General features: G+C 39.3%; 1 protein-coding gene across 5 annotated transcripts in view; it reads right to left on the reverse strand.

Annotated features, from left to right (window-relative positions):
- The window catches only part of Dleu7 (deleted in lymphocytic leukemia 7), a 31,733-nt gene extending 6,014 nt beyond the window's left edge, over positions 1-25,719 (reverse strand). The window contains exons 1-3 of one of the 5 annotated variants that reach the window (XM_021257820.2): positions 24,757-25,677; positions 23,570-23,714; positions 5,446-5,611 (exon numbers count right to left, since the gene is read on the reverse strand). In XM_021257820.2, coding sequence (XP_021113479.1) covers positions 23,607-23,714; positions 24,757-25,215 — 567 coding nt within the window. In that variant the 5' untranslated portion in view covers positions 25,216-25,677 and the 3' untranslated portion in view covers positions 5,446-5,611; positions 23,570-23,606. Of the gene's footprint in view, positions 1-4,683; positions 5,612-23,569; positions 23,715-24,756 lie in introns of those variants that run through there. The other 4 variants (XR_002394644.2, XM_004844144.3, XM_021257817.2 and 1 more) reach the window with 4 other exon arrangements.
- Between the last annotated feature and the right edge of the window lie 1,816 nt (positions 25,720-27,535).

Here is a 27,535-nt window from a genome sequence, read left to right on the forward strand (position 1 = left end):
TGTGTGGTCTTATTTTAAAACCCCCCTCCCCCACATACACACATATAGGCTGGCTTTAAGTTATGGCAGAAGAGAAAAAGAACTGCACAGGAAAATTGAGGAAAGAAAGGGTCACTCTTCAGAATGGCCTACACTGTCCCAGTAACTGTTAGGATGATAATGACTATTTGCCACTTATGAGTGATTGCTACATGACTGTTTTTTAACTCAACACCTAAATTTAGTCCTTAAATTATCTTTTTCAAATTTTCTGAGTTTAGATATTTACCAAATACATAAAATTTGGAGAACTTCTGGAGACATCAAAATAGTTTGTTCAAAAAATGGTAAATTGACTAACCACGTGATTTGCATATCTTAATTCATCAAATATTTATTGAGCTGCTACTCTGTGCCAGTCATGGATTAGAGGCATGAATATCATCCCTGGTGCTTACATTCTAGCAAGGAAAGACAAGTGTTCAAGGGGTATTCAAAAGACACAGTGAATGTTTAAATTTTTTAAAGCATTACAGTAAAAGATACATTGCCATTAATCCCCCTCAAAATATGCCCTTCACTGTCTGAAGTAGTTCTGGAAGTCTTCTTTTGTAAGTGTTTTCACAAGATGTGATTAAAAAAATATGGTGAATGCTGCTGCCAAGTGCCATCCAACAGAAAGACAGACTTGTAAAAACAGTATGATGTGTCTTCATCCACTTTATTCACCTGATCTGGCACCACGCAACTTCTGGCTGACTCTTCCCCAAAGTCAAAATGACCATGAAAAGTAAATGTTTTGAACCAATTCAGGACATCAAGGAAGCCATGACAGCAGAATTATCCTATAAAAAAGGAGTCTCACAACCACTTCAGAAAGTAGCAAGAATGACAGGATAAGTGCATTTGAAATGAAAGGGAGTATTCTGAGGAAGATTAATGGCAATGTATCTTTTACTAAAGTAATACTTTTTTAAAAATTTGAACACCCATCATAGCTTTGAGACATACTATGGATTAGTTTTCTGGGGCTGTGATAATAAATTACACAAACTGGGTGTCTTAAAACAACAGAGATGTATTCTGTCACAGCTCTTGAGGGCAGAAGTCCAAAATCAAGTATCATAAAGGCATCATTCCCAATGGGGTCTCTAGAGGAGAATCCAGTCTTTGTCTGTTCTAGTTTCTAATAATTGTCAGCATTTCTTGACTTATGGGTACATCACTTCAACCTCTGCCTCCATGGGAACAGTACTTTCTCCTTTCTGCCTAAGTTGTCTGCTTCTGCCTCTTCTTTATAAGGACATTTGTGGCTGCATTTAGGGTCCCCACTCAGATAAACCCAGACAATCTTATCACAATGTCCTTAATCACATCTGTCACCATCTAAGGTAATATTCACTTTTTTGTCCATAAATAAATAATTGCCATAGCTTCTCTTAATTATGACATGAACACTTCCATTGAGGGCAACTACTTACCTGTGACAACAAACAATGTACAAATTCAATAAATTTAAATGATTACAAGAGCAATGTGGAGGGACTAGGAAGGAGAGATAAGGGAATGGTGGAGATGTTATTTTCATTAAGGGGGCAAGAGATGGCCCTTTTAATTAGGTAACAAGCAGCAGAGACCTCCTTGAAGTAGATGAGAATAAAGTCTTTCAGGTAGAAGGTAGAGTAAGTACAAAGGTCCTAAAACTAGATGTTGTATTTGAAGAGACAAGGATGACAAAGAAGCCTACATGTTACAATAGAAGTATAGTATGGTAGGGGCAGAATTTGAACTTTATTCTTAGTAAAAAAGAAAGCCATTGGTGGCTTAGAGATAAAGAGTGATTGAACTTCTATTACTATGGCTGACATGTAGAGAACAAATGATAGGGAGAGGCCACTGACCATTTAGGTAGCATGACCATTTAGGGAGATTCTACAATATTCTAGGAAGAAGCTAACTGTACCTAGACAAGGGTAGTGGTCGCAGAAGTAGTGGGAAGTGATCTAATTTGAGATATGTTTTGAAGGTTAAGCCAATAGGATTTGTTGATTATATAAGTTTAGGTGAGAGAAATAGACAAATCTAGGAAGAATTTAAGAGCTTTTTTAATGTGACCAAAAGGTTAGGAGTCACCACCAACTGAGATCTGGAAGATGGAGAGAAGCAGACTGAGGAACCAAGAATTCTATTTTGAAATTTAAAATGCCTTTTAAATATCCAAGTTAAAAGAGTCTAAAATCAGTTGGACACAGAAATATGGAGATTAGATCAGAAGACACCTATATACCTAGGTGTCAATGGTGAGTGTCTGGTATTTAAAATCACCAAGGAGTAAATGTAGGTAGAGGGCCAAAAGTGAGCCCTGGAACACTCTAAAATCAAGAAATCAGGAGATTTGGACAAACCAGGATAAAGAGCTATGGAAGGAGTCAGTGAAAAACTAAAACCATGAAAGTCTGCTTACTTGAAAACATAAAAGGTGATTCGTGAAGGGAACAATCAACTGTTCCCAAAGCTGCTGATAGATCAAATAAGATGACTCAGATTTGCCATTGAACTTGTTAGTGGGGGAGTCATTAAGGGTCTTGACAACGGTAGTTGAGGGCACAATTTTCACTTGGAATGAGTTCAGAAGAGAATAGGAAAAAAATAAAATATAGACAATTGATTTGGACAATTATTGCAATGAGTTTTGCTGTTAAGGGAATTAAAATATTGGACACACTATAATATAATATCATGCTGGGGAAATGTTCCTATTGAGAGGCAAAAGCTGATAAACAGGCAAAGGAATGGGTGAAAAAGGAAAGTGAGTGAGAAGGGACAGGATATAGGACCTGAGTAGCTGACCAGCATTGGGTGGGAGCAGGGCAGGTCCTCCTTAAAACAGAAAGGAACTCAGAGTATATTGGTGCAGATGCAAGGCTGGCAGATCTGCTACTGAGATGATAAACTTTCCAATGGCCTTCATTATCCTTTGCAATTAGAAGCAAAGTCATCAGCTTAGAATGGGGAGGGTAGATAGGGGTAGAGTTTGAGAAGGTATGGAACAACATTCAGAAGGTGAATTGTCGAGGACAGCAGTGAATTGTCTAATGAATTTTCTAGAACAGAACTGTTCCATTGAAATATAATGTATCCTACCCACTGATTTTTAAACTTTCTAGTAGGCACAATGAAAGTAAAAAGAACCAGGTACAATTAATTTTAATGACATTTTATTTGACCTGACTTATTCAAAATTATTGCTTCCACGTTTAGTCAGTATTAAAAATATTTAGATATTTTAGGTTACTTTTCTTCTTTTAGTACTAAATTTTGAAAAGCCAGTGCACACTTTGCATTTTAAGCACATCTCAATTCAGACAAGCTACATTTCAAGTTCTTAATAGTCACACGTGGCCAGTGGCTACCATATTGCACATCACAAATCTAGGAAATAAAGTAGGGCTAGAGGAGAACATAGATTCCCTGGGAAAGAGGCAGAGGGAACTGGGGGCATGTACAATGAAATGACTGCATAGATTGGCCATAGGACATAATACACAGAAACTAAAATGGGATTAGGAGGTATAAAATGATGTGAGGGACAATGGATTGCAAAGAACCTTTAGAGTTGTAGATGTTATGTACCATATGAAGAGGTCTAGAAAAATTCTTGCTGTCACAAACTGATCTTGGTCAGATATACCAATAGCAGTGCTATGAAGATGGTGTATGATAAAACAAAAACAGAGCAGTAGCTCAAAATGTGCTCTGTGAAAGATGAAGAGTTCATTTTCAATTAAGCTAGTCCAGAAGGATTCATATGAGGTAGCAAGTAAATCAAGCCTTGAAGGATGGGTTGGATTTTAATCATATGTGGAAGACATGGTACAAAGTTAGGAAAAAGCAAAGGCAATGATAGAAAAGTCAGAATGTTCAATGTCTTGGGATAAGAGTCAAAAAATTTAATATTGGGAGAATTATTAATTACAATGGGGAAGGCACCTTATACGTAGTGATGAGTTTTAAAGGAGACCACTAGGATGTTCCTTTTGGAGGGAAAAGCCTCCTCATAAAATAAAGTCATATGCTACCCCAAATAAAATGTTTCCTAGACCTGAGAAAAAATAATTACTAAAGAGTGTTCCCAAGAAATAAATGCCTTCCTTGCCCTCCAAACCACCCCAACACACGTATGTAAAAAAGCTTCCCTCTTTCCTTCAGAATTCAGTTTCAACTTTCTTACTTTCTTTTCTGTGAAAATGATCAATTACATAGATTTACTTTTCACTCTCACATCCTGAAAGAAAACATTTGGAGCCAACTAGGATCTCAATAGGTAGGATTAAAAAGGCTCTGATTACTATTAGGACTTTTTTTTTAAGATAGGGGATGTACTCTCACCACATAGATCCAATTTATAATGCTTTCAGAAAACAAGCTGTACACATACACTATAATCTTTTTTTCTAATCCAGAGGCTGTTTCTATTTAATATTTAAGAGAGAACAAGCACCTCACCTTATTTTGTTCTCATGCAGTCATCACTGAATAGGAGGAAGCTTAGGTTTTTCTAATTATGTACAGATTATGTTTTTGCTTAAAAAAAAAAAACTCATCTTCTTTTTCTTTTCCCAACCCTCAGTGTCTAAATGGTAAGGGAAATCTGCCAGTATGCCCACTCTCCCTTTTTCACAAGAATGTTCCACTTCAATCAGAATGGTTGGAAACAAATAAGAAGAGCTAGATGTTTCCACATGAGACTTTAATAATACTGTACTTTGTATTTATTTACATATCATGTAGTCTTGGTACTTCAGAGCTCATCATTTTAAGTTTACAAATCAGCATATGAAAGCACAAGGTTTAGAAGCAATGCTTCCTTCCCAACTGTAAGTTATTAACACCAGGATTGGAATTCATAATTACTGTACTGTTTCACGTGGTCCTACAACTAAAACTCATTCTCATAATTGAAAGTGAAGTCCCATCAAGTAGAACATGTCCTAGTCATTGAATCAAATGTCCTATTTATTCAAGATAATTTTAAGGTCCATGGAGCTTTAAGATAACCATATTAAACGTATCATACATTAATATGACTATAGATTAAGGTATCATTCAGTGAAAACTAACACTTAATATGAAATAATAAATGTATACATGTGTAATCCAATCAGTTGCATAAAATGAAATATATTTCAATTAAAAAGACAGCAAATAGATCAACATACTCAAATATGAACCACAGCTTTAAAATTTTTTCACTAACATGCTATAACTGTGAAAGCTACAGGTACCGCTGATCAGACTGCTACATTTGCGATCAAGTCTCCTTGTTGGGACTAAAAATGGCCACTGTCTGTTGATGCAATCAGGAAGGGAAGGAATACAGTTCTCTTAATGTTAGCCGTGGATTACACCTCGAAGCTTTTAACCCTCATGTGTCTGGGAGATTCTGTAAGATCTGTCTCAAGGAAGCGCAGGCAACCACGTGAGCATCTGAAGGAAGATTAGCAAGTGATTGAATCAGCTTCTTGACTATAGTCTTCAAACACTGGTGGGCAGCATTCAAGTCTCTGTCAAACTGCTGTCCTTCGATTTGTAGAGCCAAATGACTGCAGATGTTTCTAAACTCAACACTGTCCTGAAATGAACAGTAAACACAGATAGGAAATTAGATGATAGAAACATTGCAGTGCTTCGCTTACCCAGCTTCCAGAGTTTTCTCAGAGAACCATCCTTCTCTATCCACAGGCTATGTGGTTTGACCAATGTGACTCTAGCCACCCCTCCTGGAACCAGTCTCATTGAGTATATCGTCCCCACCCCAGCCATGTGGATTTTTCGGGAATGGAGAGTTGATCTAAGCTATAGGCCACAGTCCTACATGTGCTAGACTGGGAAAGAGAAGCCCTCATTAACTGGAGCTGTTGGAAAACATCTTGCCACCATGAAAAGAGTCCTAATGAGGATGAAGCCAACACAGAAGAAAGCAGAACCAAGTGAAAGAGACAGACCCTAATTACCTTTTCTGAGAATGTGAACAATATACCCCAGGATTTTTCAGCTATTTGAATTAATAAATATCCCTTTTTTACTTGAACCAATTAGAGTTGAGTTTCTATTATTTGTTCTTAAAAGAGCTACATCTAATTCACAAATAGATTCTGCTCCTAGTATTCCATATACACTGTGTTCTAGATTCCAACGTAGAATTCATTGTTTTATGAACGTTGTCTCAAGAAGTGTCCAATGCAAATTTAGAAAGAGTAGTTCCCAGGTAATTTATAAGAATGAAGTAATTCAACAGATTTTTTTAAATCTCCAAATGGTTTACATTCTAAATTCCATTGCAAATAAATGGTACACTGAAATTTTTCCACATTAGAGAAAGTGTTGAATATATGATGTCTTTTAAATATAGGGAAATAACATCCCCCCCCCCCCAGATTTCTGCTTTTGGCAGCACAGCACATTTAGTTTCCCCAAAAACCCTATGCCACTGAATTCCTATAATTCTAAATAAAATATAACAAACATCCTTTCTGAAATTGAAAGAGAGTAAGAGAAATGCCCCAATGTCAAGAAAAAAACGAAATCAGACTATTTTAGCTATTTACCAGTGCCATTAAGAAAAGAAAGTGTCTCTTGAGCTAGATTTAGGATAGGAGCTAAAGTTGCATGTGAGACTGTGTAACTGTGGACCTGTGCTACACAGTACAGATACTTTAAATTTGGAATCACCCTCTATACCGTATTTATATTCTGGGAATACCCATGCTATGAAATTAAGTTGACAATTTGAACTGGGCTGAAATATGTTGAACGCACAGCAAAAGCAAACAAAAATCTATCCCAGGGAATATGTCCAAAACCCATGCCCCGTAACAGTATTCCCATAAGCCTCTGTCAAAGATGAACTCAAAATAGGAAGTCTAAAATACAATCTACCATGAGATGGCAGATGCAGTGGCAGGATTAGATGCCAAGAATTTATAATAGAGACCATAAAATATGTTTAAATGATTAAAGATGTAAAAGGAGGAATTTTTTAAAGGTTTTAAGAAAAAACAGACTTGAAAAAGAACCAAATACCACTTTTAAAAGTCACAATTATAGTGACAAATTAAAAACTCTATGGACAGCTTCAATCACCTGATTAAATTTATCTGAAGTGAGGATTAGTAAGCTAGATGGTAAATATGAGAAAATGACCCAGAATGCAAGATAAAAAGTTAAATGTATAAGAAATATGAATAAGGGTTAAACAACATGCATGACAGAATAAGAGAGTCCAATAAACACATTTCCAAGAGAGAATAGGAGAGAGGTAATATTCAAAGAGAATAATGGAAGAGAATTATCTAGAACTGACCTAAAGTGTGACTCCTTAGGTTCAGATAGATAAATGACCCTGTGAAGAATAAGTTCAATGAGATCCAAATTTAAACTCATTGAGCTAAATTTGGGGTGGAGCAGTACTGGGAATTGAACACAGGGATGTTGTACTTCTGAGCTACATCCCCACCACATTTTTTTTTTGAGATAAAGTCTCTTTATGCTGCCTGGCTGGGCTGGAACTTGAAATTCTCCTGCTTCCACCTTCCTAAATGTGGGGATCACAAGCATGCCTCACTTTGCCTAGCCAGAGGCAACATTATTCTTAAAAGCAACCAGAAAAAAAGTCAGATGTGGTTCAAGAAATGACAAGACAGTCAACTGACTTCTCACAATAACAAGTGAAGGGAGAAGAGAATGGAATAATATATTGAAATACAGTAGCTATTAACCTAAATTTTTTATACCTATTAATGTATTATTTAAAACTCAGGGCAAAATACATATATTCTCACTTAAAAGGACAGAAGGAGTTTACCACTAATGTTAGTTCTTTCTAAGGATAAGACTCAGCAGAAGAAATTCAACTCAGAAGGAAAGAATGAAATGTAAGAAGCAAGAGTGAACAAAAATCTTAAACATATGATGTGAATCTAAAGATTTGGTTATTTGAAACAAAAATAAGTAAGGGCTTAAAAGGTAAAACAGTTATAAAATGCAGATGATCCTTAACATGTACAATGGAATGGCATTCTAAGTACTGTACTTTTCCAGATAAAGATGAGAAAATTGATAAATTTCAGACTTGAAAAGTATATGTGTGAAGAATATAGATTATCATTAAAAGTAGAAATATGAATGCATACATGAATACATAAAATTTCAAACCAGCAGAAAAAAATATGTTAAAATTTTATTGATCTTACTTATAAAAGCTGAAAATGGAGAAATGATGGTACAAACATAAAACAAAGTAAATAGAAAGCACTCAATAAGGTAGTAGAAATAAATCTGAATTTATCAATAAGCACAATAAATCCCAACTCACCTTTTGAAAGGTTTTAAACATCTACCTATATGTAATTTACAAGCAACACATTTAAAACTAAAACCACATAAAGATTGAAAGTAAATGGATACTAATATAAAAGAAGCAAGAAAAAAAGCAAAGAGAGGGCAAAATACAACTGGAAAAAGATCATTATTTGGGAGAGAATAAACTTAATAACCTTAACATGCATCCTATACACAAACATGAAGGCTTGCTTATTTTAACTCAGCTTTCTCTGAAACCGATGAGTCAAACAAGAAAACCATCAGCATGAAGAGAAAAGTGTGAAAAAAATGCTAAACAGAATTCTGAGCCAATAGAAATAAGCTAATAATTCAATTCAATGGGTTAGGGAAAGAAAAGCAGATAATCCCAAAGAAAATGAAAGGAAAAACTAAAAGCTGAGGCAAAGTTTGATTAAAGATTAAAGTTTGATGGGGGCCGGGGATTTAGCTCAGTGGTGCCACTTCCTGCCTCACAAGGGCAAGGTTCTGAGTTCAATCCCTGGTACCAAAAAAAAAAAAAAAAAAAAAGATTAAAGTTTGATAAAGATATACAGTTTTCTTCCTAATTTTGTATAGAAGGACATACTGTCTTCCCCCCTCAAGAAACACCCTTTCACTTGGGTGGGAAGGACCTGAGTTTCTGGAGAAGTGCTTATTTGACAGCATCCCTCAAGGATCAAAACTAATGCCCATTTATTTCAATTCTCCAAACAAAGGCAGCAGGCCCACTGTGCACGCTAAAAGCTGGGATAGATGGATAAACACATGATAGCCCCTGTCCTCAAGTATTCTCAGGGATGGTATTTGGATTTTTTTCTCTTTAAGACATTCTTACTTCCTACCTGTATATGTTTCCCACTCCTGCTCAGATTTCCAGGGAATCCTTAGATAATCTGCCCCTTAGTTTATGTGCTACTGAAGTGTATTTCTTGGGAGTGGGAAAATAGGAAGAACAATTACTATGGACTATTTCCCCAAAATCCACATCCAGGGAAACTGTATGCTTGCTTTATAGATGTAATCCAACTCTAAATACAAAGTGGAAGGATCAAAGAAAACATGCAAAGGGAAATTCAAAATAGAAGGAGCCACTGAGACCTGTGGTGATGTGTGCCTATTAGCCAGTCTGCAAAGGCATCACTCATCACCCAGTGAAGATTAAAATGCCTTTAAAAATACAGTTGAGGGCCTAAAATCTGAAGTCAATTTCACATTTACTGTAAAGATTCAAAGAAGGCATCATTTGGGAAAATTACATGTATAATAAAATTCAACTGCTGGGCTGTACTAGTCCCCAAGGCCCTGGGCAAACTTCAGTTCTCTGGCGAGCTCTGCGAAGTCTCTTTATTTTACTATTCTAGTACAGTATTTCCTTCTAATCCTTTCTCAAATATATTAACAGTCAAAGAAAGGAAATTAATAGGAATAGGCTTTCCATGGGCCTCTTAAGCCAGGGGAGGGAAAAATATTTTTAATGTTTATCATATTTATTTTAAGGTACTGAATATTATTTTTATATTACATCCATATACACATCATTCTTTGGGCAGTGGATTTCTACATTCTCTTTTCCATTTATTCTAGTAGTACAATTTTATGTTTTTTATTTATATATTAATTGGTACATTTTAAGTATACATTTACATTTATCATTGGGTGTTTGTACCTGAACATGATGTATCTTAGTTCTTATTTTTTCCCCCATTACCTATGTGCCCTTCACACCCTCCACCCTTCCCTATTTACATAGACTTTGTTTCCATTTTTTTTTTCTTTCTCATAATTTTTCCTTTGGGGAGGGAAAAATAAAACAAGTGATTGCTTCTCTTCCTTTTTAGAAGATCTGAAGGCCAACCATGAATACAATAATCATTACTTCCAATCAAACCTCTGTTACTTCTGCTGCAGAAGATGGGAGTCACAATCACAAAGTTAAGACAAGAGCCTATTTAATGCATCACAGACTTTCAGCAGAAAATTACATGATCAGTATTGATGATGATTTCACTTAACAGTGTTTCCATTCAATGACAGAGTGTATCCTCCCATCAGCTTGCATTTAGTAAGTATGAGATGCTCCCAGAAATGAGGTAATATCGTACACTGCACTGTGAGCACTTTGGCAGAATTAGACTATATGGCTGAGCAATCTAAAGCAGGTTTTAGAACTTCTAAAGCATTGTGTAATTCCAGGTTTTTGATATGAAATGTATTGATTATTACAATGGCCCAAATTGATGGCCAGCATTTACCTTTCCAAGTGAATTGAGATTCTCTCCCATGACTGCACTAATCAACTAGGACCATAGCCTAGGCCTGTTTAATTCAGTTAGTGAGTTAATTAAATGTACTTCACATGCATATGAAATCTCCACAACATGACTGATTACAATGGATAAAAGGCAGTAAGACATGGTATCTGATCTCTAAAGAGCTTATAACCCGGTAAGGGGAATGATACACAAAGATCACATGTCCAAATGTTCAATGAAATATGAAGGCTGTGGTAAAAAAGAATCACAAAAACTGAATCCTAGGGAAAAACAGATAGGTACACATTCATAACCTAAACATAGCACAGTGTTCCTACAAAGCTGATGTGTGAAGGAGAGCTGGAATTAGCCTATTTCACCACTCAACTGTTCATCTAAGACCCACCCCAAATTATAAACTGGGCCCTAATGAGTTGTAGACCAGAACCCACTGTCCAGTGTGGGAGAAAAGACCACACAACAGAATTATCAAGCTGTAGATACAGAGTGAGGAGAGCAGGGGTTCCATGGGACTGCAAGTGAATCATTTCATGTTTCTTCCTTGACTATTTTCACACTGTTTTTCTTAAGCCTGACTGAGTGTTAAGAGCATTACGAAACTCAGATGGGCAGTGACTGAACCGAAAATGAAGGCTGGCCTGGTGGTCTGTGTCTCTACCCTGAAATGTAATTGAGAGGCCTTGGCTATATGAAAGCTCTTTAAGGCATGGAACTGTCTACATCTTCTGTAAACCCACCCTTAGCCAATCAGAAACATCTCAGTTGCAGCCCTCTCTCCTTAGCTCTGTTCTTTCCTATTCGGTACGAGGGAGATCTCTTGGGACAATGACTCCCTTTTGCTTTTCTGCATTATGCACTGTGTTTATTAGGAATGCACATGTCTGGAACCCTTGAATAACTAAAACAATGTTTGAAAGAACTTTAAAAACCTTAAAATAAGTTCTTCGTACCAGCAGAAGTCCCCCACACACCAAATAAGGAGGAAAAGCCCTTTTTTAACTTCTTACTGAAAATAAACATTCCTATCAGAACTGAAGGCTTGAAGACAAAAGGCATCTGACCCACAAAAGTCAGTTTCAAAGCTTGTTTTCTGAAAGCAATGCCAGTGGATAGCAAAATCAAACATACAATACGACTTTACAGGCTTTAAAATGCAGATAATGTTTAAACAACTCACAAGGTATTGAATTTCTGTTTGTTTTGTTTTTGTTTTTATTTTGCCTATCATGTCACCTTCAAAATCACTTCTGGATTTACATAAACCATTAATCAGTTCATGATCAACCATACATTGGCTTTAACATAAATTCCCTTAAAAAAAAAAAAGTCACATCTAGAGTTATATTCTCTTACAGTGGCTTCACAAGCTTGTTTCTTTTTACATTTTTCCCTCCAGCTGTCTATGAAGGCCTCTACAGAGAGAAGGAGGGAGACCAAAGAGTGAAAAGAAAAAGAAAGGGAGAGGGAAAGAAGAGAAAAGAAAAAGCAAGCTTTTGTCTATCCTTGTTCAATAGGGCATGGCATTAATAAATCTCTGATTGACCAGCAGATTGCTCTTCACTTGCATCCCAGGGCTGAGTCTGACAAAGGAACATGAACCCTTTCCCCAGACCCATAAGGATCTTCTACATGGGAAATATAAAGTGAGAGTGATGTTTCTGTTTCACAGGGAGGTTGTGAAAAACATACTATCATGAACCAGGAATCGTCCCCACTTCATTTGGCTCATCAGCATCTGGCTCTGAACTATCAATTCACAGGGCTCAGAGTAGTCACCAGTTGCCTGAACCCAAGGTCAATCTCAAATAGATATGTAACTGTGTATTAATAAAACACCCAATGAAGGACCAAAGTATTTGCCAGTCACCATAAAAAGTCTATCATCCACAGGAAATTAAACATTTTTACTTGTGGTAGACCCAGTATAAACGCTCACAAATAACTAAGGTTTCTTATGCGTTTGCTTTGGGTACTGCACCGGTTTGAGTTAAAAAAATCTACTGAAACGCACTTTTGTAATGAGCACAAACACTTGATTCAGGGATCCTCACAAGGCAAACCCAAAAACTTTAAAATAAAACACTGCAGTGTTTCCACCAAGTTGGCAAACATAAATAGTTTTGTCTTAAGGCTTTCCTGAAATCTCCTTCCTCAAATTTTCATTTCAGAAAGCTTTAATGTCCTGATTTTCATATTATTCGCATTATAGGATGTTACAAAGCTATAGAGCAACCACCATATCCATGTATGGACTTGGGAGTGTGCAGGACAACACAAATTCTGTGGTGAGTCACTGGGCCATGAAAGCACAATTTTATCCCAAATAATAATCCACAATCCTGATTATGGATATAATGAATAACAAGGAGCATTTATTTCTCCAATACCATATTAGTAATTTTGGAAGCCATAATTCCCAAATTTATAAAAATTGACTGCACTAATGTTAATGGGGAAAATAAATCCCTCATTCTCATTATCTTCCCCTGAACAACCCAATGCTCATACTTGCAGTTTTCAAAGAGCATTAGCAATGATTGTGATGCCAATGCCAACAGTATTATGACTGTTGCTCTTGCTCCATAGAATGAGAAAAACAGCCCAGACTACTGAATGTGACAGAGTCATTTGAAACGGGTGAGCTCACAGACAAGTTTAAAACACAATGACCAGAAAGTTCTGCCTTAGAAAACTGGCATCAGCCGTAGTGTCTGTGCAGTTTGCTTCAGAACAGAATTCCGGAAACTATAAATGTTTTTAATTTCTAAAGGAAGACCCACCAAACTCAGTCAGAGTAACTGTGTAATTGGCTTGGCTAATGGTCTTTAGGTGAATTAGTCATTTTTCCGCAATTCAAAATATCCTAAATGGGCTTCCTTCTAGTGTCCAGTACCCTTCTGTGCTCCCTTTGGGTAGCAAATATTACTTGATGATGATTTCCTGAGTTTACCTAGTGCTTTTTGTTACCATGTAAGGTGAGCATCACAGAAGGAGGCATATAGATCACCTAGTCTTATTTGAATTGTGTCCAGCCAGTTCTGCAGTTCCTGTGTTGAAGCTGTAATCCCACATGTCACTATCTTTGGAGATAGGGCCTTTAGGAAGATAAGTAGAAAAGAGATTCTATGCTGGACTCTAATCTTGTATAAGAGGGGATACTAGTGAGCTTGCTCTCTCTCTCTCTCTCTCTCTCTGTCTCTCTCTCTTTCTCTCTCTCTGCATAGGACCAATGAAAGGCCATGTGAAGACAGGAACAGTGGCTATGTATAAACCAGAAGGAAGCCCTTATGAGAAACCAAATTTGTCAGCACTTTGATCCTGAACTTCTAGCCTCTGGAACAATAATAAAATAAATACCTGTTGTCTAAGCCACTTAATATATGATGTTTCATTATAGCAGCTGAGCTAATACACCCAGTTTATGATGCAACTATCACAGTGGGAGCAACATACAGTGCACAGCATGTGGACCCGTGGCCTGTCTACCATGTACTCTCATTATATTATTTCAGCAGAATATTTATAAGACCCTGGGACCTGACATGTGAGGTAGAAGAAGGAGTCAGATAAGTCTCATCACATCCTAACTGCAAGGTCCTCAATTCTTCTAAGTCTCAGTTTCCATCTCTAATAAATATTTCCCAAGCTATTTGATACTTAATTTATGCCTAAATTAATCAAGAGTCAGTACCGTTAAGCATTTTTTGTCCACCATGAAGAAATTTATTTCATGTTTTTATGCATGTGTTTGGTATTTGTAAATGTTCAAAAAGAGTATTGTGTTGAAATTTTAAATTAAAGAGTAAAGTACTATTAAAATGTCAGTTTCTACTGTGCTGTGGGTATCTCTACTTTCACATGTGAAAATTTCACATCCTTTGCCATCAAGTGGTTTGTTTAGTGAGTTATTCAACAATGACACATAAAGTCAATCATTGGGCCAAAGACTAATCACTGTTTGGAGAAGCTTCTTGAAGTCTCTTTTGGTAATCTTAACTCACATTTTACGAAAATCCCCAGAAAAAGGAAACAGACTTCTTAGAATTAATCAGAATAAAGAATGGAACTGAAAAAATAATAAGAATTCATGAGGCAACATCGAATTGGCCCGCTGCAGACAGGCAGGTCTGCGGACGCCCTACCGAGGTCGTGAGGTGAGAGGAACACGCCAAATCAGCCCGCACTCCGGCACCAATCTGCTGGACACTGCCCCCCCCCCCGCCGAGTCTTCTGTACAGCCACCTGGTTCCACACTACAAAGACACTACAAAGAGGACAGCAGACCACCAGACCACGGTACTGAGTCCCGCCATTCCCAGCACAGAGGTAGGGGCTTCTGAGCTGCCATCCCACTGCTCTTGGTCCAGAGGAAGGGGCTTCCTGGCCAACAGCCCTCCCACTGCTCCCAGCCCAGAGGAAAGGGCTTCCAGGCCACCATCCCTACCACCACTCCCGGCCCCTGTCCCACCTCTCCTACCTCAGAGGAGGTGATCCTCATGGGTGCCAACAGCACCCCCCTGCCCCCCCAAACAAAATGAGAAAAAGTGCAAATAAGTCTCAAAACCAGACTTCCAGATCACCTACAGCAACCCCAAAGGGAAATGAGATGGAACATTCTGATACTCAACCACCTGGATACACTGAACTGGCAAAAAAAGAGGATCTGGAAAAAATGAAATCAGAAATAATTTCTCAGATAACAGGAGAGGTTGTGCTGCTAGTGCAAGACAGGATTAATAAATCTAGAGAGGAGCTGAGGAATATGATGGAATCCCAACATAATAAACAAATGGAATCCATAAAACAGATGCAAATAGATTTCCAGGATATGAAAAACTCCATTGAAAGTCGACACAGCAGAATGAGCCAATGTGAGGACAGAATGTCAGATAAAGAAGATAAGATTGCAATTAGTGACCAGGAAAAGAAAAACTGCTTCAAAATTATAAGGGAACATGAGAAATCAATCCAGCAGCTGCTAGATAATGCAAAGAAGAATAACATAAGACTGATTGGAGTCAATGAAGAAACAGGAGAGAGTGCAGATGACATAAAAAAACTGTTCACAGAAGTGATGGCAGAAAACTTCCCAACCAGGGGAAAAGAACTTGATATACAGATAAGTGAGGCATATAGGACTCCAAATAGCCTTCATCAAAAAAAATCTACACATAGGCATATAAGTGTTAAGATTTGAGAAACTCAACAGAAGAACAAAGTTCTACAAGCAGTTAGAGAAAAGAAACAAATCACACACAAAGGAAAGCCCATCAGAATCACAGCTGACTTCTCAACACAAACCATCAAGGCAAGAAGAGCTTGGAGTGACATATTCCAAGCCCTAAAAGAAAACAGCCTCCAACCCAGATTGATGTACCCTACAAAACTATCTTTCAAAATTGATGGAGAAATAAGAGACTTTCATGACAAAGAGCACCTTAGGAACTTCATGAAAACCAAACCAGCACTCCAAAAAATTTTACACACTATCCTAGGAACAGACAATGAGGATCACAACCCCAGTAAGCAAAGCAGAATGAACCCATCTGGCATAACAAGAAATTAAATGTAGAGGGGGAGAACCCAACAATAAGAAAAAATCATGGCAATGACAAGTGAATATGTTTCAGTTATAACCATCAATGTTAATGGTCTCAATTCACCAATGAAAAGAAACAGACTGGCAGAATGGGTCAAGAAACAAAATCCAACAATATGCTACACACAAGAAACACACTTAATTCAAAAGGAAACTCATAGACTGAAAGTTAAAGGGTAGAAAACAATACTCCATGTGACAGGAACCCTAACAAAAGCAGAAGTAGCTATCCTCTTTGCTGATCAAGTAGATTTCAAACCAACGCTGATTAAGAGAGATGAAGAAGGACACTAAATCCTTGTAAAGGGAAAATCCAAGAGGAAGAGATGACAATCATAAATATCTATGCACCAAACACTAGTGCGACCAACTATATAAAACACATACAGGGCCCAGGATTTAGCTCAGTGGTTGTACCACCTGCCGTGCAAGCGCAAGGACCTGATTTCAATCGCCAGCACCAAAAGAAAAAAAAAAAACACATACTAACAGACATGAAAAGTCAAATATGCCCTAATACAATCGTAGTGGGGGACCTCAACACCCCACTGTCACAAATAGATAGATCAACTAGACTAAAAATAAGTAATGAAATACTAGAACTCAATGAAACTCTTGAACAAATGAACTTAACAGATGTTTATAGAGCTTTCCACCCCACAAAATCAGAATAAACATTCTTCTCAGCTGCACATGGGTCATTCTCCAAAAATAGACCACATACTCACACATAGAACATGTTTAAGTAAGTGCAAAGGAATTGAAGTTATCCCCTGTATATTATCAGACCATAGTGCACTGAAATTGGGGATCCATAGCAAAAGAAACTCAAAAAATTTCATAAACACATGGAAATTGAACAACACACTTCTGAATAACCAATGGGTCACACAGGAAATTAAAGAAGAAATCAGACAGTTCCTTCAATTAAATGACAATGACAATACAACATATCGGAATCTATGGGACACAATGAAAGCAGTCTTACGAGGGAAATTCATAGCAGCGAATACGCATATTAGGAAAACAGAAGGAGTCCAATTAAATAACCTGATGCTGCACCTCAAGCTTCTAGAAAAAGGAAAGCAGGACAACCCCAAAGCTCATACAAGGGAGGAAAATATAAAGATCAGAGCAGAAATCAATGCAATGGAGACTAAGAGAATGATACAAAAAATCAATGAAGCCAAGAGTTGGTTCTTTGAAATAATCAACAAAATTGACAAACCCTTAGGCAACCTTATCAGAAAAAGGAAAGAAAAGGCCAAAATCCATGCAATTAAGAATGACAAGGGTAAAATTACAACAGACCGAGCAGAAATCCAGAGGATCATCAATACCTACTTCCAGAACCTATATGTCAATAAGAGGGACAACACAGAAGAAATGGACAAATTCCTAGATACATACGAAAAGTTGAACGAAGAAGACCTAAAATTTCTGAACAACCCAATATCAACCAATGAAATTGAAAATGTAATTAAAAACTTATCAACTAAGAAAAGCCTGGGCCCTGACGGCTTCACTGCTGAATTCTACAAGACATTTAGAGAGGAACTGCTGCCACTACTGTTTAAACTCTTCAATGAAATTGAAAGGGAAGCAATACTCCCAAATTCATTCCTGGAAGCAAGCATCACCTTGATCCCCAAAGCAGAGAAAGACCCAACCTAAAAGGAGAACCATAGGCCAATTTCACTAATGAACATAGATGCAAAAATCCTTAATAAGATAATGGCAAATAGAATTCAGAAGATCATCAAGAAGATCATACACCCTGATCAAGTGGGATTCATCCAAGGGATGCAGAGATGGTTCAACATACGCAAATCAATCAATGTAATACACTATATCAATAGAGCCAAGGACAAAAACCATATGATGATCTCCATAGATGCAGAAAAAGCACTTGACAAAATCCAACATGCATTTATGATAAAAACCCTACAAAAAACTGGAATAGATGGTCTCTACCTCAAACTGATAGAAGCCATCTATGAAAAACCAACAGCCAATATCATACTAAATGCTCAAAAACTGAAATCCTTCACACTAAAATCAAGAACAAGACAAGGATGTCCACTATCACCACTCTTGTTCAATAGAGTTCTGGAAACATTAGCCATGCCAATTAGACAAGAGAAAGAAATAGAAGGAATAAAGATAGGTAATGAAGAAGTCAAATTGTCATTATTGGCAGATGACATGATACTCTATATAGAAGACCCCAAGAACTCCACCAAAAGTCTTCTAGACTTAATTACCAAATTCAGTCAAGTAGCTGGTTACAAGGTCAACACACAAAAATCAATAGATTTCCTCTACACCAATGACAGACTCACTGAGAGAGAAATAGGGCAAATAATTCCTTTCACAATAGCATCCAAAAAACTGAAATACCTAGGAATCAACCTAACAAAAGAAATCAAAGACCTCTTCTCTGAAAACTATAGCACTCTGAAAAGAGAGATTGAAGATGATATTAGAAAATGGACAGACATCCCCTGCTCCTGGGTAGGAAGGATTAATATAGTGAAAATGGCCATACTTCCAAAACTGCTATAGAAATTTAATGCAATTCCAATTGAGATCCCAGCAGCATACTTCATAGACCTCAAGAAAACAATCCAAAAATTCCTTTGGAACAAGAAGAGACCCAGAATAGCAAAAGAAATTCTAGGTAACAGAGACATGGCAGGGGGTATCACAATCCCCAACCTGCAACTCTACTACAAAGCTACTGTGATAAAAACAGCATGGTACTGGCAAAGAAACAGACCTGAGGACCAGTGGAACAGATTAGAAGATGCAGAAACAATGCCAGACACACTCAGCCATCTCATCTTCGATAAAGGAGCCAAATACCCTCACTGGAGGAAAGATAGCCTCTTTAATAAATGGTGCTGCAAAAATTGGGCTTCAACTTGCCAAAGATTAAAACTAGACCTATATCTCTCGCCATGCACTAAACTAAAATCAAAATGGATTAAAGATCTAAATATTAAAATCAAAACTCTGAACCAGTTGGAACAGAGGTTAGGTAGAACTCTTGAAGACATCGGTGTAGGAAAGGATTTTATGAACAAAACCTCAGTTGCCCGTGAACTAGCACAAGCAATCAACAAGTGGGATCTCTTCTTATTAAAAGGCTTCTGCACAGCAAGAGAAACCACCAGCAGTGTGAAAAGAGAACCTACAATATGGGAAAAAATCTTCACCTGCTTTTCCTCAGACAAAGGTCTACTATCTCGAATCTATAAAGAACTTAAAAAGATCAGACCTCCCAAATTAAAAGACCCAGTCCAAAAATGGGCATCTGAAATGAACAGACATTTCTCAGACAAAGAAGTAGAAATAGCAAATAAATACATGAAAAAATGTTCAACATCACTGGTCATTTGAGAGATGGAAATGAAAACAATGCTGAGATTCCACCTCACTCCAAAAAGAATAGCTGCTATCATGAAATCAACCAATAACAAATGCTGGTGGGGCTGTGGGGAAAGAGGAACCCTTCTCCACTGCTTATGGGCGTGTAGACCGGTGCACCCACTGTGGAAATCAGTATGGAGATACCTCAAAGAACTAGGACTGGAAGCCCCATTTGACCCCACTATTGCACTGCTGGAGATGTTACCCAAAGAATTAAAAGAATCATACCACAGTGATATATGTGTGCCCATGTTCATAGCAGTACAGTTTGTGATAGCTCAAACTTGGAAACAGCCCAAATGCCCATCAACTGGACACTGGATAAAGAAAATGTGGTTTTTTAATAAAATGGAGTACTACTCAGCCATAAAAAATGAGAAATTAGAGACATTTATAGCTAAGTGGATGCACATTGAGGTGATACCCTTAAGTGAAATAAATAGGACACACATGTATAAATACCAAACAGTTTCTCTGGTGTGAGAAACTGAAAGTGTAAATAAGGACTAAAATGTATAATAGGTAATGTGAAATAGGAAGAAAAGGGGCAAAGGGGAAGGAAGTGGGAGGGCTAGGGGAAAGAATAGAAGGGAATGGGATTAATATGAGGAAATGGAAAAATAGGAACAAAATCTGTGTAAATAGGGAGGAATGGAGGGGTTGAAGGGAGGGCTGGGCAAGGGTGAAAAAGAAGAACCAAGAGAGACTATGTAAAGGTGCAAATTTCCAATGATGAATGTCATTATATTGTATACCTAAAATGTACCAATGATTAGAATGAATAATCGATAATGCAAAATAGGAAGAAAAGGTCCAAAGGGGTAGAGGTAGTGGGAGGGGCAGGGGAAAGGAAAGAAGGGAAAGGAAAAATGCTGAGAAATGGAAAAAAATGGAAATAAAGTCTTTGTAAATAGGGAAGGGTGGAGGGGGTGAAGGGAGGGTTAGGAATGGGGAAAAAATAAGAACCAAGATGCATTATGTAAAGGTACAATTCCCAATGAGAAATGTAATTGTGTTGTATACCTACAATGTACCAATAAAAGATTTTAACAAAAAAATAGAATTCATGAGGCAATGACCTGTTAATAGCAATAATAATAATGATAATAGCTTAAATATATGGATACTTACTTATAGGAAGCCTAGCTAAGATTTTCTGTGCATTATCTCAGCAACTCTTTAGTTTAGGTACCACCATCCCCACTTTACAAATGAGGAGACTGAACCACTAGAAGCTAAGCAACTTGCCTGCGGAAGGAAAAGACAGAGCAGGTTTGGAATGAATATTGGAACTAGATTGCTACACTGTGTTGGCTCCACTGCAGGATCCTTATTGCTTGCATTAGGCCATAAATTCTAGTTCAAATAAATTCCCTCCTACCCTCTGTAGTAACACTACCAAAGAGACCAGATGTTAGAGAGGTTTCCACGTGCTTCTAAGTGATACGCAAGTGTTATTTCCATGAGCAGACTTCCTCCTGAAACCTTTTTCTTGTAGAAAACCAATTTGCATGTTCTTAATATAAACTATATAAAACACCCTTCCAAATCATTTTAATTAACATTAATATTAATGAAGCTAAGTCTGCATAACCAGCCCAGAGAAAGCTGGGCTTCTCAAGTCTATGTACTTCATAATCATTAATTTATAAGCCAAATGGAGATACTACCTTTCCCCCGAACAGCACACCACATAGATTCACAGATGCTGGCTTCTCCCTGCTTCTCCCCCCGCCACACACACTTTTTTGTTGTTTGGTTTGGTTTGGTACCTGGGGATCAAACGCGTGACCTTGTGCTTGCGAGGCAGGCAGCTGAACCACTGAGCTAAATCCCAGGCCCTTCTCTCCCTATTGAAAGCACTGGTTGTTCTCAGCAGCCCTGAAATGCATCATTACACTGCAGGTGGACAGCAGACTCCAGCAGCAGAGTTGCTGAGGATCCCTGTTGCTAATGAGCACTCTAGACTCTTCTGAATGTGCCAGCAACACATCCAGAAGTCTGTAAAGCTTGTGCAGGACAAAAAAGGAAAGGACCATAACTGAAAGTGATGAGTGGGTAAAGAAAGCTTTGAACCTTTTTATGGACTGAGAGAAATCGTAGAAAATATAGTAGTGCTCCCTTACACTTTTCCCACTTCCATTTACTTGTGTTCAACCATGGTCTGAAGATATTAAATGGAAAACTCCAGAAATAAACAATTCATAAGTTTTAAACTGTGCATGGTTCTGAGTAATATGATAAAATCTTGCACTGTCAACTCCATCTCGTCCAGGACATGAATTACTTCCCTGTCCAGTGGCTCATGCTGCACATCTCATGCCCCCCTGCTAGTCACTGAGGAGCCATCTTGGTTATCAGACTGGCTGTCAAAGTAAGGTAGTGCTTGTGTTCAAAAAACCTTTCTCTAGTAACAAAATACAACATCACAATGCCTACATCATTCATCTTGCCTCCTCTCATCATACAGGCTGTGAATCACTTCACATCATCGTAAGAAGGGTGAGTACACCACAACTAGATATTTTGAGAGAGAGACAGAGACCACATTCATGTAAATTTTATTAGAGTATATTGTTATACTTGTCTATTTTATTGTTAGTATTTATTAATCTCTTACAGTGCCTAATTTATAAGCTAAATCCTATCATAGGTAAGTATTCATAAGAATAAACAGTATATACAGTGGTACCTCAGTTCAAAAATTTAATTCTTTCCACAACTCTGGTCGAAGGATTCATTCCATGATTCTGGTTGCAACTGAAATGGTTGAACTGAGGTACCACTGTAGAGGGTTTGGTAATATCCTCACCTATTCATTGGGGATCTTGAAACACATCTTCCAAGGATAAAGGAAGACTACTGTATAAAGAGAGAGGAAAGGACTGATAGAAAAGTGTCTGCAGGACGAGAAAGATTTGCTCCCCTGCTTAGGAGAAAAAGTGCACATGGGGGAAGGGGTGTTTATTTATTTATTCATTTCAAGAATAAATATGAATGGAAATGCAACTGTTGGGAAGGAGGAAGACAATTTGTGTCAGATGGGCTCAATTTTCTAACAAAAGAAGTGAGAGGTTGAGATTTAGATGAAGAAAGCCTGAAGAAGGGTAGAAAGTGTTTAAGACCAAGAGTCAATTAGAACTGGTTAAAGGGATCACCAAATATAAGAGACTGCTACTTTAAGCTCTAATGGTATAGTTTCAGCTATAATGATTATTAGGAAACCGTCTCCATGGCAGAGATCATGGGGTTTCCTTTGCCAAGGAATTGAGTCAGGCCCTCAGGCAATGGTCTGACTCGAACTGAAACCCCGCTTTCTGTGATTTATCTGGGCTTCTGTGGTTTATCTACTCTGAGCTTGCATGAGAATCCAAGGTTCTCAGCATGCCATTCAAGCCTTTCCTCATCTGGCCCACACTTAAGTCTCCAGCCATTTTTTGCCTTCTGCCATACTGAACAAATTACAATTGACCCAGAGCCCCAGGCTATTTCAATGCTCCTTGACCTTAGATCACACAGTTCTGAAATGTCTTCCCTTTAATATCTGGAGAACAAACAAACATTTTTTTAAGAAGTTGCTTCTTCCAAGAAGCCTGCTGTGTTCACCTGAAGAAAAACTGTTCATTCACCCTCCTTTTGTGAATGAATCTATGTGCTGTATATGCTCCCAATTGCAGATAACTTGATATTTCATCAATTCTGGGATGCACATTTTCTCACATTTTTAAAAAATCCCATGAAATTAGGATGTAATTTACAATCAGTGATGTGCCATAGCTTCATGGACAGGGCTTTTAAGTGTCTTGGCAGCAACAATAACAAAATTCAACCTACCCTGGAGGTCACTGGGAAAATGCAGTTTCATTTTTCAACTTCCTAAGGTGACTGCAGAAATGCTTCTCACCTGGATGTGGTCTCAGTCTTGGCTTCTGGCTCCACCATCACCCCCATTTGTCAATGTCTGAAGACATTTCTGATTGTATCAACTTGGGGTCGCAATATACTGGCCAGCATCCAATGGCCCAAGGCCAGGGATGCCACAAAGCATCCTACAATACAACAAAAAATTGCCCAGCACAAAATGTCAATGTGCACAGAAACCCTGGGGTAAAGAAACAATACTTATTTGGGTGCATAATATGATCTATTATGTCTGGTTTTTAAATGCACCTTTTATAGTGTATAATGCAACTTAATATGGAGTAATTTTTCTGAACCTTGGTTTGTACAGCAAGAACAGCAACTCTTGAGGAGTGCTCAACCCTTCCCTAACACCCTTCCCAACTTCCTTCTCTAGAATGGATTAATGCAGCAATGTTTCTGGTCAGAACGTAAAAGCCAGGAGGTCTCAAAAAGATTTGTGACCTTAAACCAGTTACATTGGTCAATGGCAAGGCCAAGACGAGACCTCAGATCTCCCACTTCCATGGCCCCACCCACTAAATTGGTTAGCAACATTTAGTACAAGAGGAAACTGTGTCTTCTGAATAGGAGCTGGATGACTTAGCAGGAGTTCCTCTTAGTATTCATACTTCAACACCTGGCCTCCACCCTGCCTTCACCTGACTTTATGAGAATTTAGGTTGACTCTGTAAGGCCTCTGCGCTCTTTAGGGAACTAGATTTAGGCAAAAAGAATTGTGATTCATGAGAGTGAAGGAACTTTAAATAAACGTAGATGATTTCATCATGCAAAAGGCAAAGATGACTTAAGTATATTTAAGGCTCTGAAGGAAAGGTTATTTGTTTGGAAAGAGGGTAGGGGAGCTGCCCTCCATCCCTAGAAGTTGCACATGTGGAAAAGGCCTTCAGCTAGAGCAGGAAGCTGATTTATGTGAAAGGAAGTAGTTTCAAAGAAACGTTTTGGCAAGGCCTCCCCTGTGTCCGGTTCTGCAATCAGGCAGGCCCCAGGCAGGTCTCCAGCTCCAGGCCCCAGCTCCTGAGTCCCCAGACTGTTGCCCCTCCTCCTCTCTCTCCTCCGGGGCTGAACTGCAGTGGGCAGCCCCGCTAGGGCTCCCGCGGCCCCACCCCATTTCCATCCTGGCCCTGCAGCCCCGCCCTGAGTGCCCAAGGGGGAGGCGGCTGGACTCACCTTCAGGTGGATGGGAAAAGATCGCTCCTGCTGGAGGGGCCCCAGCAGCGTCTGCTCTACGCTGACCAGCTCCGAGGTCGAGTCCACCACACGGGCCAGCGCGCTGCGCATCGCCATGTGCGCCAGGGTGCAGGGCCCGCGGTCCCGAGGGAAGGGCAGCAGCTCCGCACCGCCCTCGGCGCCTCGCACCCCCTCCACCTCGGAGAAGCATGCCAGCTCCTCGGCACCCCCATTCCTGGCCCCCACTCCTCTGCCCCCTTCCTCTCGTCCTGGCCGCGGCAGGCCCCGGATTGGACCTGAGCGACGGGGTGCGGCGGTGGGCACGTGGTCCAGGTCTCGCGGGCTCCCGGGGGCTCCCGGACCGTCCCCCAAGCCCCACTCCTGCTGCAGCAGCTGCAGGGTCTGCAGAGCAACCATTTGGTGGCTGATGGAGGCCACTAAGGGCGCGGGGCTGGTCATCGCCTGCGTTGGAGGCTCAGAACGCTCGGCAGGCAGGTGGAGCAGGAGCCGGGGAGGCGGGGGCTTTTGGGGGTCGCCAGGGTTACGTTTCCTAACTCTCTGCTCCAGCGCCTCCGCGTCTCTCAGGGAGTGTGGCCCGCACCGCCTCCGGCCCACAGTCAGTGACCCGCACTGTCCCCTTCATTCGTTTCAAGTTCGAATAGGCTTGTTCTGACCCAAAGCTTCCTGGAGCGCTGATTGATGTGCCCTTGAATATCAGCCAAATGCTGAGAGCTGATTCTTCCTCCTCTCCAGGGCTTTGCAGGGAAAACGTGCTGCTTTGTGCGGATGCATCTATTAGCAGAATTTCCCCGCCTCCTTCCCCTTTGAAGGATGGTGATGCCTAGGATAGGGATAACAGAGACCTTCCCAGGAGCAAAAGTGCGAAGAACTCCAGCAAAACTGGGAAAGGGGAGAAGGTACCTGATTCTCCTCCCTCTGCTTCCTAACCCTAGGGGCGATTTCAGGAACTTCCACACCAAACAAGGTGGACTTGTGTATTTCAGAGTTCTGCCTTCTGGGCTTTGCGACCTGCCTTCTAGGCACCTGTAGCCTGGCTGCTGAAGTGTCATGATCTCAAGGCAGTTGCAGCCTGCCGCTGAAGCCCAAGCCTGGCACTGCCCAATGAGGAGCCTTAATGGTTTTACATGAAACTCCCAAAGAACTCCGACAGCAAGGTTGAAACTAAATCCTTTTATGAGTCGAGAACCCAGGGACAGGTACAAATAGTTGCCGTGTTTAATTAAACCTAACATGGCCACTTCCTTAACTTGGGGGAAAGGACTGGCAATTTTATGGTTTGATAGGTTGGAAACCATCAGTGATTGCACTTAAGCAAAGAAAACATTCAAGGGGTACAGTATGTACCATAGAATTGGGCCATCAGTGTTTCTGCTTTCCCTGACAAGGAAAACTACATAAGAAAGCAGAGGCAAGAGTTCAGGTAGCAGGCATGTGACAAAGGAGTAGGCCCTGGGAGACAAGAGGGTGGATTTCATTCCCCTTTTAGAAGCCAGAGTCCTGCGGAGTTAGATCTGGAAACAGCTTTAAATGGAGAAGCCACTCCAGTGTGTCTATTAGTGCAAATGGATAATTATGAGATATGAGAAGGGACGTGGGGCCCTTTAAGGTTTCTTTAACTCTGGAATAGTATGACCCCATATAATTCTACCCACCATCCAGCAAAGGTCCCTTCTCAGAATTTTCTTCGCCTATGAAAACAAATCTGGATGCCAAGGTAAAGAAAACCTTTCATAAGCAAAAACGAGTATGTTCACACTAATTACAACTAAGTAAAAATGCATGCCTGTGCACTGACAGAGGAAATTACTTTGAAGGGAAGTAAACAGTTTAATGTTGATTAGATTCTCTTGCTATGAAGTTATTTAAGTTCATAAAAATACAGAAATTAGTCTTTCTTTATATTTTTTTTAAATACTCAAATGTTGGAGTCCATTAGACTCAGCAAAGACTAACTGGGAATAGTAAAAACTAACCCCTAATTTTCACAGAACATGTCAGATCTCCAAGGCTGCTCCTCTTTCCAGACACACAGGAAATCCAGTTTCATGGGCTAACCCTTCCACTGTCAAATGGCTGACTGCAAAACTTTCTTGACAGATGGAATTCCAGCCAACAGCGGAACTGAAATCACTAGACAGAGCCTGACCCAAGTCCTCACTCTTCTACATAGCAGGCGGATTCTAAGAGCCATGAGACCAACCAAGTTTCATGGATTATAAGAGATGACAGCCAAAAACCATGGTGTTTGAGGAAAGGTACATACTGGTTAAATAGTGACCTTGTTCTAGTGTCCTTATGAACCACTGGATCACCTAGCAATTCTGTGCTTTGTCTTGGCCTTTGGTCACACTCTTCTTTGCTGTAATCTCAAAATGGCTTATGGCCCAAATCTGGTGATATGAGACCTTAACTGAGGAAAAATTTGCAGAGGCTACTCAGATGAAATAATAGAGTAGCAGCTCTGCCATTGATCTTAAACACCTTCAAAGTTACTTATGCATAGCTATCAGACCAACTAACAAATTACAAACTTCCTACCCCTCAACAATTTGAGGCTACTATATAATACAAGGCTCATTCAAAAGAACAAAGTACTGGACACCTCTATTATTTTCCTTGCACCATCTATTTCACTATTTTATGGAGACCATACCCCCATTTCTTAGAGGATATTTCTGCTTCTGCACTCTCAGTCCATGAGTTCAAATGGGATGACTCTATCCCACTACAGAAGGGATAGATTGTCTAGGCTGATGTC

Source organism: Heterocephalus glaber, unplaced genomic scaffold (genome assembly GCF_053883595.1).
Source record: "Heterocephalus glaber isolate CG9 unplaced genomic scaffold, H.glaber_assembly_v1.0 deba00001666, whole genome shotgun sequence".
NCBI lineage: Eukaryota > Metazoa > Chordata > Mammalia > Rodentia > Bathyergidae > Heterocephalus > Heterocephalus glaber.